Source organism: Cryptotermes secundus, unplaced genomic scaffold (assembly GCF_002891405.2).
Source record: "Cryptotermes secundus unplaced genomic scaffold, Csec_1.0 scaffold599, whole genome shotgun sequence".
Lineage (NCBI taxonomy): Eukaryota > Metazoa > Arthropoda > Insecta > Blattodea > Kalotermitidae > Cryptotermes > Cryptotermes secundus.
The window spans coordinates 1,571,316-1,588,869 of NW_019730109.1; the positions used below are offsets into that span (position 1 = coordinate 1,571,316).

The following is a 17,554-nucleotide window of genomic DNA, read 5'->3' on the forward strand; positions in this document are numbered from 1 at the left end:
TATAATAATTGCCGTTGCAGATCATGTTCCAAGGCATTCCCGTGGATTTGAGTGATCCTTCTCGTCTGTATCGCGGTTTCATCGCAGTGGACAAAATCCAACAGAGCTCTGGAAGCTACTGCAGGGGATTTTGCAGTTTTGCTGCTGGATTCTGCGACTGGGGAAACGAGCAGGGAGATGATTTCGACTGGTCCCTTGTAAGTTTACTTGTATCTTGTTTCCGAGAGGCCCCACCTTCGAATCACAACCGGGAGGTCGGCTCTCATAGCTGAGTTCGTTAATGGTTTTTATTACTCCTTGCACGATACTCTGGTTTTGTCCTGAAAGCCGAGACGGTTTCCTTAAACATTAGGGTGATATTCCACTTAATAAGCATAGTTAAATTGTGCATGAGATAATTCGGGTTATAGGCCTGAATTTTTATGTTAATGAGGCACCGGATTCCAAAGTGTATAGACTTCGTCTCCGCTCTTGGCTTATACTACGAATAAAATTGTGCATTAATTTCTTATCTCTATCATGTATGCCACGACTGCTCTGCATGGTCCTACTTACTGCCACTGACTCTCTGCTGACACTCACCGTTCTATTTCAGATTGCTTCATGACTTCAGAGCATATTTACATTCTATTTTGGTCTCTATTTGATACATGGTTTTCTTTGCCATTATGTACATATTTTCAGAGTCGTGGAAGCAGAAATTCATTCACGGGACCTACTTCAGACAGGTATCCAGACAGATGTGGTGGAGGTGGTTACACTTTCATTGACTCCAGCTTTCCGAGAAGGCCAGGCGACTTGGCCCGTCTCAGTAGCCTGATCTTCCCTCCAAATGGTACGAACCTTGGCTGCCTTTAAATATAATATACACGTACTTACCTGTCAGGAGTTGGGCTTTGATGCCGTGAACGTCACGCAAAAGACAACCAATCTCCCTTCATGTAAAGGCACAAAATTTGCACTTTCCTTTCTCTTAACCCCAGTGACTCCGACACCTTCAGCAGTCGTAAAGAGTTGGCATTCTTACTAGGCCTGGTAGCATTCTTACTCGTACAACTTTCGAACTCTACAGAACCGAGACAGTTGTAAAGTAAAGTCAGAGCAGACAGCATTTTGGCCAAATCTGTGCCTCAGCAAGAAGCCCCCCCCCCTATGTGTCCATCTTGGAAGTGGCCATTGCCATCAAGAATGCCACCATACGAGAGTGGTGCCAGGGTACCGACCTGCTGCAGCTATGAGGTGCTGCTTTCAAACAGCTGTGCCGAAAAAGAAAGCTATCAAAAGAAGCAACACAGTAGCGGCACTCGAAGTACGTGCTGGTCGTAACTTAAAATCTCAGCATACTGGTATATGACCATATAGGTCATACGAAAACCTCATTACAGATGCTACGACTGCTCGGCACCACAAGCTGCTACCAACGGAGTCAGCTGTCGAAAAGTACAGTGATGGAGGCATGGTAACACTCGTAACCACTGTGCAACAGTCTGTTATGGGTCTGAGTTCAGCAGGAAGAGAATGCAACTTATTTCTTTCATGATGGGGAACAGTTTATGCACAATCATGTGAGAACAACTTTGGAAAGGCGCAACTGTAATGCACACAGTTTCCACATACATTATTTGCGTTTCTAAATGCTAGTACTTCGTAATGGGGAGAAAAAAAAACCTTGAGTACCTTCAAGACTGTATATTATAAGTATTTGCCTTATGAATTTCATATTTTGTGTTGAAGAGCTTTACATGACCAACACCATTAGAGGTGTTTGTGCTGGTACAGTTTACTGTGCGAACACTGCATGTACGAAGTGTACAAATTATGGCCCACAAGCCGGACTCGGCCGTCATCGGCTTCCTCTGTCCCAGGAGCTAGTGTGAACAGGCTGTCAGAATTCACGTATCCTTTCATTTTTAAATTATCGCCAATCTAAATTGTAACGCGATACGGAACGCAACTGGAGCGTAGAAGCGGGAACGTAATCATGTCGGTGCAACAGTATATCATTGTGATTGCAGGGTTGCATCTGTTTCCCACTGTTGTACTACGCGTGCAGGTATCATTCAGTTAATGGTTATCAAAAGTCTGCAGTCAACAATTTATTATCTGAGATAGAATGAAGAAAGTTATATGCGGTTCCGGTGGCACTATTATTTAACCCGAGAGTAAGATTCATGGTGAGGCCGCGCCATAACTCAAGCGGTTAGTCGCTAGCTTCCCACCGCGGCGGCCCGGGTTCGATCCCGGGTCTGATTAAGTGGGATTTATGGTGGACAAAGTGGCGTTGGGGCGGGTTTTCTCCGATTCCTTCGGTTTCCCCTGCCAGTCTTCATTCCACCAAATTCTCCATCATCATAATCACCCGGGGCAGGCTACAATAGGCCAATCAGTGGCCGCCGTGCCGAGTGAACCCAGTTGGACTCCACCCCCCACTAAGCGAATTAAAAAAGATTCATTGTCGTTGATTGTTTGAATTCCTTTGTTCGCTGAAAAAAATTGATTCGGAATCTAGTGTCTTTTGAGTTCGAGAGAGTAGTGTTAGTATTTTATTCTTGATAGATGTGAATAGTTGTCTTCGTAAAATTTGTGCATGCAACTGTAGAGAGTAGACAGTGAATACAATGTGCATAACAAAGACTGGGAATAAATTTTCTTCACCTGCAGTGTGCCAATTTGTGGTGACACTGTCTCCATTTTCAACAACACTTCGTTTCCAGGTACGAAGGATACTGTGTCAATTTATCTTAGGCGGAAGAACAAGGGTAAACAAATAGTTGGGCTGAATTTAACTAAATAAATAAGTGGTTTTACGTTTCGAAACAAGTTGCAGGAAGCATCGACTCGATAGCTAAGCATAATAAGCTGTTAAACAGTTTCTCCAGAAAATATAATAGCGTTATGAGAAAGCGATGTTAACCAAAAGAACAGTAGTTCGTAGTGTGGAAGAAATAAATCGTGCTTTCCTAACAGAGTAAAATTATGCTCTTCAGGTGTTTCTGCCCTCATCTGCAGCTTTGGATGAAGAGCATTGATAAAAGGGGGCACAATTCAGTTATTGATATGTCTGAGGGGCGTGGAACATAAGTTGATATCATTATTTAATTGCTTTTATGGAAGCTATGAAAGACTCAGCACTTGCTGAGGACTTGCACGAAAGGCTGTCTGCGATATCTGAGGCAGTGAGCTATGATGGAACAGGTTAACCACGTGAATCGACGAATTTGACAAGCAAAAACTGAGACATTTTGTAAAGAATGTAGGATGCTGTAATGGAAACATGGCTCAATCGGCGATTCTTTCACTGTGTTTATCACCCTTATGTACTATGCGAAATAGCTGTAGATGAAAGAGAGGCGGCAAGCACAGCTGTGGAACCTGTGCATTTAATATGAGCAAGAAGTGTGAATCAGAGAGCGTTTATATTCCTGCTACGAGCTTTGAGCCTCAACTTACTAATTTACCATTCCACCCCATTTTCGATATGCGAGAGTTCGGCACTTAACAAGGAGAAATGCTATTGCTGGACGTGACAGATAAAAATCTAATAACCCAATCACTGACAACCCCAGTCGACTTCCGGAACATCTAAAAAACTTTCATGTGATTCTTCATAGTAAAATTTTCCATACATTAAAGTTGTAAATAGAATTTCTTAAAAAAAAACACTGCTGTTAAATTTGGCCTCAAAGCAAGTCAAGAAAGATATATTCTCAGACTTTCTACACTATGACGAACACACGCGAGTTCAATGTAGTCGATAGATACCTTCTTAGTAAGCTGCTCATATATGAAGAATTCTGTAAATGATTCAAAACTTTCAGGAAAGTAGTAAGCAAACTTTACTGTTGTTTTTCTCTATGTCTTTTGAGGTTGAAGAGACGCCAGATAATTTTCAGCTTGAACTTACGGGCCTGCTGAGTGACAAAGGAAGAAAAATATATTCAGTTCTGTGAAGTGTGCCGATTTGTTGTTGTTCTTGTAAAATCCCAAATGCAGTAAATTCGAACACTTTGGAAAGCAGATTTTTCAGTTTTTGTGCCAAATTAACAACGGTGAACAGATTTATTTATGAAGCTGAACACATCAGTTATGAGAATATTAGTGAAATATGGTCATTAAACTGCAGTATAACACATTTCAGTACGTCATATAGTAGAAAAATTGAAAAATTTTCCAACAAGTCTAAGCAGCGCCATCTCTAGCAAATTAGGTAATCTCTGATAATGAGCCATACTGCCCATTTCTTGTTGATTTCAAAGATACTTAAGAACACTTCCTTCTCTCTTTACACAATAAGACTTATGACTAATTTCTGGCCCAGTAAAACGCATGTTACTTCTCATTCGTCCTTTCAGTGGTAAATATTCAATCAACACTACCGAAGCGAGTATGTTCAGTGGTCGAGGTATCATCCTTCACTTTTAAGGCTATTACAGTAGAACTTGGTTATAACGTCATCAAAGGGACCTAAAAATAGTGTCGTTATAAACGAATGTCGTTGTAACCGAAATGGGCACTTCCACAGTAGCCTTATGTTAAGTCACGTAAAAATCTACCAAAAACCGAGTTAAAATGTTGCATTTTTTTTAGTGAAATACGTAGTTAAGTACAGACTAACGTAACATTAACGTGGAATTGCCCAAATATGTAATATCAAAGACATATTACAGCGCTTTTCACTAACAATACACACCGCACTAATACTGTATATTAAAGGTAGGCCTACTCACCAAATTACAGTAGATTACATCAATTGTTGTGCCTTACTGTACCTAGATGCGAGTACAGTAATCAGTTATCTTCATCTGTTTCCTGTTACTTGCCCAATACACACTTTCTAAATTACGTTCAATGTCCATATCAGAGAAATTCAGGAATGAAAATGACGTTACATACGAGGTTGATGCATTTGTGCATGTCGTACTAAGCAAGGTATAAAAACAGTTGCTTTATGAGGAATTAGTTCGTACCATTGAATATTTGACGCAATAGACAAGGTGTCGCAGAAACCGATGTTGCTATAACCAAGTTTTACTGTATTTATAATTTGAATCTATATTTTAATAAAGGGTGATTTAAAATTAATTCTGTGAAGTAAAAATTATTCAACCTGAAGTTTTAATAGTCCTAATGAGTCCTAGCATAGGAGAATATTGACTGGGTGGCCATAACTTTCGGGAATAATAACATAAATTAGTCTAGCACTTTCATATCTAAAATTGGATTGTTGATATGTTAATGGGAGGTAAATTGCAGTTTTTCTAAATGCCCCATGAAAGTTTGACAGGGGTCAATTATTCCAATGCTTCCAGACCCGAACGCGCCATGGTGTTTGAGGTTCTGGTTCCACATGTTCGGACCTGTGGTCGGAGCCTTACGCGTCCTCCTCAGAGTCTACAAATTGAGTACTCCATCCCTGCGCCAGGTCTGGAGGCTGTCTGGTAGCGCAGGTAACGCCTGGTTCATGGCCCAAGTCACGGTTTCATCGGTGCACGACTTTCAGGTAAAGCAGTACTCATCTGCCTTTACTGAGGGCTTTCTGTCAACATCCTCCAGCTTCACTGGCCGCAAAGCTTTTGAGTCTGTGTAATTTCGATACTTGACACATCCTAATATTCAAAGAAACAAGTATGAAATATGAAGTGTTCATGGCAGTGGCAACACAGACTGCCGTGTTCCAGCTGTGTTCTTATGTAGACTGGTAGGTGCATACCACCGCTCTGGAGCAGCATACTGCTTCCATTTGCAGTACGTAAATCATTACGAGTATACTCAGAGCAGATTAAATTTGGCTATAAACCGGCAGCCCGAAATCTACAAATATGTAATTCTTTAGATGGCTGAACTGTACCAAGATAATGTTAAATTGATTGTCAGATAGTCCTTGGTCCGATCTCCGGTTCCGGTTCTTTTGTGCATAATTCGTACCTCGACGGGTGCTGCCTGCAAACTCTGAACATCATTTCTTCTGATTTATGTTAACATTATACTTGACATGATTCGTTGCGTCAGGTAAATTTGATTTATGCGATGTTTTATGAGCTGTGTTTACACATTCTTTCCTGTGTTGATTGTCATTACATTGACAGATTTGTTACGTTTTTATTTTTATATTTGTTATTTGTGACAGTAGAAATCGAATGTTTGGTATTTTTTTTAAACTAAGCTAATATGCTAATAATTGCACCACTGGGGAGGTCCAGAAATGCCTGTTTATAATTCTGTTATTCTTTTTCGTGTGCGAATGAAAATAGATTAAGCCAGACATCTACTCTCCCTTCTCCTGGATTTACAAAACAAAAGAAATAAATAAAAAGTTTGGAGATAAAAATTGAAAATATGATGGGAATATTCTAATATTACCTAATAGCCTCTTCTGTTGTAAGATAAAGGTAAAACTATCCCTGTAACAGGTCGTGAAGGCTCGTAGGGATATGAGATGTTAAGGGTCCCACATTTTCTAGACAATGGATTCACAGATGGCGGTGAGGTTGTTAGTCTTAAGCGCCGACCTCTCTTTACCCCCAAGAAGATTCCTGGTACTTTTTTCTGTTCGAGGCTGACTCGACCCCAGGGCCATTATGCGGATGGAAGATTTAGGTCAATTGAAAAATTCAGTGACCTCATCGGGACTCGAAACCGTGACCTTCCGGCTTGTAGTATAGTGCTTCAACCAACTATGCTACCGCGTGCCCCTCTCTTGTTGCAATGTACATTAACTTTCTGTTTCCCAGTGGTGCTGTTTCCTTATTTCTTGATAATCTCTAAAAATCCCTCAGACAACAAAAAAGTCGATCACTATGATCCTACAAGCAATGACCTAACTACTGTGAAAAGAAAAATTTCGAAATTGTAGTACTGAGACNGCCTTCTGCTGTCAACATCCTGTTCTTCGCTTACAGCCGTCCATCATTATCTCATGCGGCACCACAGGACCTCAGAAGTTGATACATCGAGGTATCGGCACGTTCGACACAACAAAGAAGTAAATTAATTTAATAAAATAGATTAAAATCAGCAAAAATATCAACAGTTTGCTCGATTTTATGTTCTCACTCAACCACTACGTATTTCGGTCTCAATGACCAGTATAAAAATATACTACTACAAAAAAATATCAATATAAGCATTATAATATTTATATATCGCCGTAAATCCGAACGAACAGAACTAAGCGTCCTTGCCATGAGCAAATTTATTAACGAAATTGTTTAAGTTTAGTTAAAGACGATCCAGAAGCCGGGATAGCGCAGTCGGTATGGCGACTGACTACGGGCTGGACGACCGAGGGGTCGGAGTTCGAGCACCGGTACGGTCAAGAATTTTCTCTTCTCCACGTAGTCCAGACCGACTCCGAGATCCACACAACTTCCTATCCAATGGGTACCGGGAGCTCTTTCCCCGGGGGAAAGGCGGCGGGGGCGAGAAGCTGACCACTCACATCCAACTAGTGCCGAAGTCAAGAAAATGTAGATCTATACATCCACTCCCCATATGCCTTCATGGTGTAGTGTTTAATTAGATAAGCGCAGGAACAGCTTCATCTTTTAAGGACGAGCCAGCAGTTGCAGACGCCTATATTCAGTCGAGTGATAGTGACTTCTCGACATTCCCAGTTCAGTACGATCAGTAAAGGTTTCATAAACGTAGCTCGTACTGAAGTGAACGGAGAAGTTCATGGAGGTAGGCCTAGGCCCACTGGGGCTGTAGTGCCAAGAGGGGGAAAAAAAAGACAAAAAAAAAAAACGTAGCTCGTCTATAACGATGCACATCACAATTATGAGAGTTGTATTTTTTTTCCTTGGCGCTACAGCCCCAGTGGGCCTAGGCCTACCCCCATGAACTGCGTTCACTTCAGTTTTTCTAGATCTTACACATTCGGTAGGACTCCTTGGGCGGGTGATCAGCTCGTCGCAAGGCCTCTACCTGTAGACAAACACAAAAAACGCACACAAACATCCATGTCCTGAGTAAGATTCGAACTCACGATCCCGGCTTTCGAGCGAGCGAAGACAGTGCATGCCTTAGACCGCTCGGCTACCGTGACCGGCATGAAAGTTGTATACCATTGCCTATTTCAAGGTATTTCCTCCATTTACAGCAACCTAAACGGCAATGAACTGAAGCGCTAAGGATGTGCATGTGATCCGCAGAGAGCTTTATTGCAAATACATAAATTAAAATTTACTCAGGAAGTTTTGTCTATCTAGTACCGAATTTAAGGCTGATGGAGCTGCAGTGTCACGCCCCAATATGTCTTTATGGCGTGATGGTGTATTAATTAAGTACATAAATAAATTTATCTCTTACAATTAAGTTTAGTGCTTCGAGCTCGGCTTTCGATACTGGTTAATTACGAAAAAAATACAGTAAAATCAGATTTCTGTTGTTCTGTGGCATAGTGAAAATTTCTGTTCCGCACATATCTATACTCTTTTGCTTCTTTCTCAACCAGATTGTTCTAGAAGCTTCAGTGGGCAACACAGGCATGAGTGATATCGCAGTAGATGACGTGATATTCGTGCAAGGCCCATGTCCAGGTATGTTATTTACAAGACTTACTTTTCGTGATCTTTGTAGCCCAGTTTGTACTTTGGCTTCCTCTAATCTTGGACTTAATTTTATACGCCCTATTTCCTTAGCAAGACATCCGTCTATCCTAAGGTCTCAATCTGAAAATAAGAGCCCATGAAATCCATTCTTCAAATGGGATTTGATCCTGCCATCCAGAGGTCTAGACCGCGCTCCGTCTAATTCTTAATGTTCTAGTTTTGCTGTATTATCTATCAGTCTGCAGGACTCACAACCGACAAATGCAACGTTATATGTGAAATTCTTTAATGTACCATGATAGCAACGATTTTTAAAATAATGCTTATAACCAAAGATGTATATCAGTTTGGCAACATGAAACAACTTTAAAACAAGTACTCGTAAAAATCCTTTCGTCCATCCGCCCTCTTCACTAGATTCGATTCCTTGTGTTGTTTATAATTTGTATCCTCTGGTTATAAGTTTGTCGTTAGAATAGTTTTGTACATTGCCTCTGTGGTCTACTGGTCAGAGTTTCTGGCTAGAGATCCAGAGGTGTGGGTTCGATTCCCGGCTCTACCAGATTTTTTCTGAGAAGTAGTGGGTCTGGTTCGGGGTCCACTCAGCTTCGTGATGATAATTGAGGAGCTATTTCAGGGCAATAGCGGCCCCCGTCTAGGAAACCGAAATTAACGGCAGTGGGGATTCGTTGCGCTGACCACGAGACACCCTCTATCCGCTAAATTTGGCACTAAAATTCGCCGACAAGCGGCGGTCGCTCGTTCGGTATAGCTCGCTTGAGGACTAAAATCACGGAGTTTGTTTGTTTTTGTTCTCTTTTATGTACATTAAAATACTACAATTCATTATTACACTTTCAAGATTGCTGTATCTGTGGCACACAAACAATTATAACACTCTCAATGCTAACACATGAACTACTGAACGACGTCTTCCTGACGAAACCTTTCGAACAGTCTTCACTGTGTCTTATATAGGCTCGGCACGGACCACATAGAAAACATGGCCTATATTGTTGAACAAACTTGTTTACTGCTCGTTGCCTAGCAATGGAAAGCCTTTTTTCTTATTGTTGGCCAGAATTTTCCTTCTCCGGAACGTATTTACCTAGCAACGGATATATATGTTACAATACATTTGGAACGCTACAGTATTGATTGACGGGAAAGATTCTTATATGCAACAGAGTCCTTAACCTCTCGCAGTGAATGGAATGTCTGCTCAATGGGTGAAAGGCACGGAAGGCAGCTTTACATTGATCAATGGGAGTAAGCATTGTTCAGGCTTCAATGCATCACAATGACATGCACAAAACAAAAACAAAAAGTTTCTTTTCAACATATTTCGTATTGTATTAGTGACGTCAGATGTCACACATGCCCGTATTTGTAAAGTAGTTCTGTGGAGAATTACCTCAGTAAGAAGACTATAATTCCAACAGTTCCATTACTTCTTGCAGTTCTGTTGTTAGTAATCAAATAAATTGGCGATGTTCCATTGCGTCAACTTTTCAAATCAGGCCAAATTGTTGATATTAAAATTTGATTTTTTACATATCCTGTTATTATAATAGTAATGATTACAATGGACTTTTCATTTTCTTTCATTCATAATAATATTTGTATACACGGGAAACTATTCCATTTAAGTTCCCATTGGCTTCCTGGATGAAACGCCTACATATTCTAGTTTCCCATTTAATCAATCCCAGAGCTACAGGAAAATTTTATTCATCACATTCCTTAAAATGTACCTCTGATACTGAGTAGTAGTCAGTAGTGCAGCACCAAATATATAGGAAGAATCCACCCACATTCGTGACATATTTTATCTCACCAAGAAATTAAGTGTGCGTTCCATAGCCAATTTTAAGAGCTGTCCATAGATGCTCGCATATAAGTTTCAATTTAGAACATCACGAAATAAGATAGCCTTGTGTCACGAAATGTGGTCATAAGTCTTCTTCTGTTACGTTCATTCCAGAATCCTACTTTTAGCTTACATTTCTTGTCAGATAAGGACGATTATTGCATTCAGATAGAGTATTAATAGTCACAACTTGACCATAAATACAGACACAGCTTAGTCCTAATTGGAAGTTTGTTCCAGTCGCCCCACAGGTGGCAGCACCTTCGGCTGGGGACTGCACATTTGAAGTGGACGAGTGCGGCTGGATCAGCAATAAGAAGACAAAGGGCCGCGACGGAATAGAATGGCAGAGAATGCCTACGAGAACTCAAAACCCTCGCTTCCGGCGCAGACCTCCTGGGATTAGGCAGGCTGGTGGCTATGGGAACGGTAAAATTATATTGCAGTATTATGTGCCCTCATAGGTTAGACTGTGTACTCAGTACGCTCAGTACTAACTGGATACTCGGGGTAAAACTGCTCACATTCTTATCATGCATATGTTCCGTGACTTGCATACAGGCTAGCTGCTTTCAATGTGTCGAACAAGAAGTATCTAGGACAACTTAATTATAGGACTGGGGCTAGAAGAGTTGGAGCCTGTTCTTTTATTTCTCCTTTTAGGCAATAATGCTTAGAGATACATTCGTAAGTCTACGTATGGCCGCGCCATAGCTGAGGCGATTAGTCGCCGGCTGCCCATTGCTGGCACCCGAATTCAATTCCAGGTCATGTTATGTGAGATTCTTAGTGGACAAAGTGGCACTGGTGCGTGTTATCTCCGAGTACTTCGGTTTTCCTTGTCAATTCTCATTCCACACTGCTCCACACCCATTGTCATCTGGGGCGGTACAATAGGCCAAATAGTGGCCGACGTACACGTTGGACCCAGTCTCACCTCACCAGAAGAAATTAAATGAGTTGAAATTAGGGCTATGTATAGTTACATCACCAGGTTGGACTTAGCACGTCACAAGGCGCACACAAACCCGCTGCCATATGTTCACGAGCCGAGATAGGTTCCATACCACAATCACAACAATTCTTCTCTCGGACACCGCGGTCAACAGTTTAATACACTGGGATCAGAAAGCTCAAAACAAGAATAGTAAGATGGACAGTTCATGTAGCACGCATAGAAAAAGTAAATTCTTACACGTTTGAGGCCGGAAATCTAAAGTTTAGAGACACTTGGCCTTAGACGTAGTGATAATGCGGAAACTGATATTAGAAAAATATTATGTGATGGTTTCGACCTGATCGTTTGGCTCAGGACAGAGGCAATTCGCGGGCTGTTGTGAGCACGGTGATGAGTCTTATGGTTCCATAAAAGACGAAAATTTTCTTGGGAAGAAGAGCTAATAATGGCACCTCTCAAAGGACTCTGTTTCCAATTAAATTAGTAACAATGGCGTTCTCCTGTCCATTTGAAATGAACAATGTGCGAGAGACCTGGGGATTCAAATCTTGTCTGTGACACTTTGGATTTCAGCTGCTAGAGGCTTGTTAGCCACACAGACTACTTCAGGAATTTCAAGAAATTTTACTACTAAGAAGTCGAATAGATGGGGACAAGAGTACGGACATCTGAGGGCCTATATGGGCTAGTAACATATGCACAACATCAAATCACTACAGGCGTCATTTGCAGGAATGATACGTATAATGAGGTATTAGGAAATAAAATAAAATAACAGCAAACCGTCCCTAAAAAGTAAAAAGTAAAAAGTAAACTTGCCTCTACCGCGAATTAATTAAGCACCACATCATGAATAATTATGAGGGATGCAGGTATAGCTCCGACATTCTTGACCTCGGCACTGGATGGTGGTGAGCGGTCAGCTTCACAACCCGGCCCCTTTACCCAAGGGAAACCCAACCGTACCCATTGGATAGGTGGGTCAGTGGGTCAAAGATTCGGTCTGGACACTGTGGAATAGATAAAAGTCTCTTGCCCCTATCGAGAAATGACACGGTCTTCCAGCTTGTAGTCCGTCGTTATATCGACTGAACTATTTGCAGCTTACAAAATACTTTTAATATAATACGCCTAACATTAGTATATGCCTTTAACCAAGCTATTTTAAAAAATTAACCCCGAACTGCAATTTTATCTTTAAATAAAGATGGAATATGAACCAAGATGAACAACTCAACGTAGATCGAAGAAAATTTCGCAACATGTAAAAGATTGTAATAGGACCTAATGGACGTTCTTGAGGGACAATATGAACTCTAATAGCAAGCGCCATACCAGATCTCTTCCGCCCTGCGCCAGTATAGGGATGGGATTAGTGCAAGTTGAAGAGGAACATCGCGGTAGGATTTACAGCCGCCTCGGGTTTGGTGTTCCGGATGCTTGGATTGTCCTGTGCGAGTTTTACTTATAAGGATGGATAATTTATTATTAATTATACCAGTAGTAATTAATTAGTTATTTCGGTGTTCAGGTACGGAGAAGTAAGAGATTTAAGATAACCAAATAATGAAGAGCTCCATAATATTACTTTTCATCAAATATTTTTAGACGATCAAATTGAGGAGGGTGATTTGGGCGGGTCAAGTTACATACTCGTACATGGGTCAGAAGTGAAAACATAGAAAATTGTGGTCGGAAATCCCGACGAGAAAATACACCTCAGTGGGGGTGGGAAGACAATATTAATCTGTCTCAAAGAAGTAGAAAGGGACAGATCCGTGAAATATGATAGGACTCAAGGTGTGCTCCTGTGAAAGCAACAATGAACCTTCATGTTCCTTATGAAGCCTACAATTTCTTGACTAACTGAGCGACTATTAGCTGCACAGGTATGATACTGCTGCATAGACCGATTTGATGGTGTTTTTTCTGACCTGAAATACAGACGGGCTCTAGATTTTCATGCCGCGAAAGAAAATAGAATGCTATGCCCTTAATTTTAACTTCTGACTGGTATAATTCATTGTAAAGGTATATGTGACTGGTAGTGTACTATGTTGAAGGCTAAGTAACTGACGTTACTAATCTCTCAATGTTGAGACTGCAAGTCGTAAACTCACCCTATTTCCATACGCCTGTAAGTTACTTCAGGCGTTAAAACTATTGACTTACATGTATATCTAGCGGTACCCAGCACAAACACTGGACATGGGAGTACTGACTATGGATTTTGCCATAAACTGGAGCTTATTGCAGAGAAATTGGCTACAGGCCTTCTCTGCTTTTCATAATCAACTTCTAATCTCGGTTGACGCTTAATGACCTCGACAACTGGTACAGCTTCGTTAAATAATCTACAAATATACTTATATATATATGTGAGTGTGAGCGTGAGAGTGAGTGTGTGAGTGTGAGCATGAGCGTGAGTTTGAGCGTGAGTTTGAGCGTGAGTGTGACCGTGAGCGTGAGCAGGAGTGTGAGTGATATATATATATACACGTTCATACTTAGTAAGCTGATTCGTAATTCCGTATAATAATTCTGACTTGTGTCTTGCAGAATATTACTTGAATCTCGGACAGAAGTTTTTGCAGCCAACCGTAAGCACAGCTCAGCTGATATCTATGAAGTTCTCAAGACCCGAGCAACCGCAATGTCTCTGTTTCTGGTGAGTAAGGGCGTTTGCTTATAGTACTGGCAGTGACAAACATGTAGAAGTATATTTTCGACCCTCAATCAGTGCCGTATATCCCAGAAAATGTCGTTATATATTAAAATATGCAACAACCGCCACGAAGTGTTTCGATTCTCATTGAGGTCATTGGATTTTTCAGTTTACCTAACCCTCCCAGCCGGCGCGTACGGCTGGCCCGAGCGCCATCTGTGAGCTGGTTGTATAGGAAATATGAGACCATCAACATCTTAGGACCCTAGGAACCTTCACGGCCTGTCACAGGGATACCAGTAGCTTACGACAATCACACGACTTCCATTTACTTTTCCTTATGTTTTCGTACTGCAGGACCCTGCACAACACAGATACTCCGGATGCGAAGTTTAATATGTTTGTACTGTTATATGAGCAAGTTGATTGCCTTTAAAGTACTATTAAGGAATTCTGATTGGTCAGAGAAAAAACACGCATAAGTAAGACAGTCAGACGATGCAATGGGTAACAATCAGCGCGATCTACCTCCATTTCCTCGGGTTTTTATAAACACATACGGTAAAAGTCTCATGTTGCGACATACATTCTGCAGTCGATGCAGCATTGTCACATACACTGAGAAAGGAGGTCAGTATGGGCTGGGAACCACAATATATGTAGGAATAAAAAGTGGCCCGGTTCCCATAATTTACAACTGGCCGGGCGCTGTTAATGATCTCCTTTTTGGAAATTCTGAATGATCCAGCAATATTCCATTCTGTGAAGAGGAATCTGCCCCAGCCAGCAGAATTTATATATAAATAAAGGGTAAATATATCGCTGTGACAGGCCACGGAGGCCCATATGTTCGTGAGACATCGAAGTCCCCCACATTTCTTAGACAACCGTATAACTGTGTAAGATTTGAGGTTTCCTCGGCGGTGACTTTGAAGAATGCAGTCTTGTGGGATGTGGCTCCGTGTAGAAATTGTGTGAACTGATGTTTCGGAGGAACATATCACTTCCGTGTTCAGGGTAGAAAAAACCGCGAGCGAGGAATCGATCGAGGAATTGAACTGTATTATTAAGTATAGTTATTTCTTATTTCTTAGCCGTATGTCCCTTAGCTGGAGCATTAGGTCATCACAGGACGAGAAAGAAAAAACACGAATATCCTTTCCTCAAGAGAGATACGAAGATATTCTTCCCCAGGCCTATTAATGTACTCTGGCACCCACCTAACTCGTCAGAATAATGCTGACCCCTGTCTCAGAGTCACTTTGTCCACCGAAAATCCAGCATGTATAGTCTTGGGATTGAACTCGGAGTTCCACCTATTGTACCAGTCCCAGATGATAGGTGAGGGTGATTGTGGAGCAATTGGTGGAATGCAGATTGGCAGAGGAAACCGAAGTACTCGGAGAAAACCTACCCCAGCGCCACTTTGTCCACAAAAAATCCCACTTGACCAGATCCGGGATCGAACCCGGGCCGCCGCGGTGGGAAACCAGAGACTAACCGCTTGAGCTATGGCGGGGCCCTCCACTACGTATTATCTCGGAATACTGAAAATCTGTTATTGTCACCGCCGTGACCACGAAGAATAATATCTTATGGGATGTACTCCATCCAGTTTCCTGACTTTCCTCGAAAATGTCTGTGAACATCTGCTAGACTACAAGGCATGGTATCCTAGACGGCGGTGTTCTTAAAAAAAGGAATAAAGCGCCGTGCTGCATACAATGTACACATTTGAAATGATGTGATATTCTACAGCAGGCATGTCAAACTCAACTTGTACCGAGGGCCACCTCAGCCCTATAAATAATAGTCCAGGGCCGCACTTCAAATAGAAATATACATTAGATTTTGATGCAAGGAAATTTAATTCTATTTATTATTTAGGAATAATTTCAATATAATTACCTAAAGTCACATATCTTACAGTTTCAAAAAGCAAGAGAATGCCATTTTTGACAAGTATCAAACAACTTTTCAATACGTAAAAAGAGAGATTACACAAGAAATTATGTTAGAAATAGCAAAACATTGAATTTCCTGCAGCCTGCTAATTTATGTCTGCGTGAGACTTGTCTTCTGGTCTGTTGGAAAATTGTCTTTACAAAAAAATATTTCTACTAAAATTTTAATATTGATTCTAATATCAATTAGCTCTAAAAGTTGAGGGGCCGCACTTTGTGGCTATGGGGGCCGCATGTTTGACACGGCTGTTCTAGAGTATTATATAGCTTCCGTATTTTTCAGGTACTTCATGTATGAACCTTTCATTGACATAAGTGGACCGAGCCTTGGTGTACTCCGCGTCTTGCTGCAGACTGGAGAAAGTCAAACGTACCTACCCTTCTGGCAGCTCACCAACAATCAAGGGCCCACTTGGAATTTTGGCCAGGTTCCCATCAGACAAAACAACAGCTACCAGGTTAGAGGAACAACAGGCTGCAGAGTCACCTACTGGACAGGGAGGAGAGGAATTCCAATTGCCAAGAAGGAATATCAACTAAGCCACTCACAGAGACATACGTAACTGTAAATACGAGTAAGAGCCGTTCCATCGCTCAAGCGGTTAGTCTCTGGCTTCCCATAGCGACGGCCCGGGTTCGAGCCTGGGTCTGGTCATGTGGAATTTGTGGTAGACAAAGTGGCGCTGGGGCAGGTTTTCTCCGAGTACTTCGGTTTCTCCTGCCAATATTCTTTCCACCAATTGCTCCACAATCATCATCTATCATCTGGGGTGGTACAATAGGCCAATAGTGGTCTCAGTACCAAGTGGACTAAGTCTCACATCACTAAGAACAATAAAAAATAAAAAACCATAAATAAATAATCTCGCATTTACTTGGTATTATTGTTCCCAGGTAATAAACTGTTAGAATACATATTCTTAAATAACTAGTTACATATACAGATTCTTGTTTCTTGTCATGTTCGTACATTTAATTTTGTTTCAGTAACACAACTTATAACCAATAAATAAATAAATATCTACTAAAACACAAAGACAACAAATGCAAATTTACCCTACGGAGCTCCCGTGTTGGTTCCAGGTAGTGTTCGAGGGGACGTGGGGCCCGAACAGAGCCGGAGGCGCCATTTCTATCGACGACATTTCCTTCTATGAAGGGCAATGCAGCAGTAAGTTTAACTGGTTATAGCATAAATGATATAAACTCCGTCTCAAGTGCAAACAATATATTTGTGTCTTTGATCTTGCTCCCTACACTACATGTTTCGGCCTCAGACGGCCATCATCAGGTGTATAACACTCACGTCGCTGTCACACTGCACCCAGTTCAAAATTTAACATCTAAAACACTCTCCCTGTCATTATCAACTTCTACTTCGTTGATAGCTGTCCACCCGTAGATTACTTCACACACGTTAATTTTGAGTTTATTGTAATAGCACCATAATAAAATCTTTAGTTCTAATTTTAAACCTTTAAATTCTTGTCCAAATTTTAAAATTTTAAAATTGTTAGGGTTATTCGCCCTGTGTTTGAAGTGCTGCAG

At 41.3% G+C, this 17,554-nt stretch overlaps 1 protein-coding gene across 1 annotated transcript in view; it reads left to right on the forward strand.

Annotated features, from left to right (window-relative positions):
- The first annotated feature begins 23 nt into the window (after positions 1-23).
- The window catches only part of LOC111866183 (MAM and LDL-receptor class A domain-containing protein 1-like), a 21,870-nt gene continuing 4,339 nt past the window's right edge, over positions 24-17,554 (forward strand). The window contains exons 1-8 of the mRNA XM_023854878.2: positions 24-197; positions 685-835; positions 5,310-5,500; positions 8,453-8,537; positions 10,660-10,848; positions 13,937-14,045; positions 16,290-16,464; positions 17,090-17,177. Of these exons, the coding sequence (XP_023710646.1) occupies positions 24-197; positions 685-835; positions 5,310-5,500; positions 8,453-8,537; positions 10,660-10,848; positions 13,937-14,045; positions 16,290-16,464; positions 17,090-17,177 (1,162 nt within the window). The remainder of the gene's footprint in view (positions 198-684; positions 836-5,309; positions 5,501-8,452; positions 8,538-10,659; positions 10,849-13,936; positions 14,046-16,289; positions 16,465-17,089; positions 17,178-17,554) is intronic.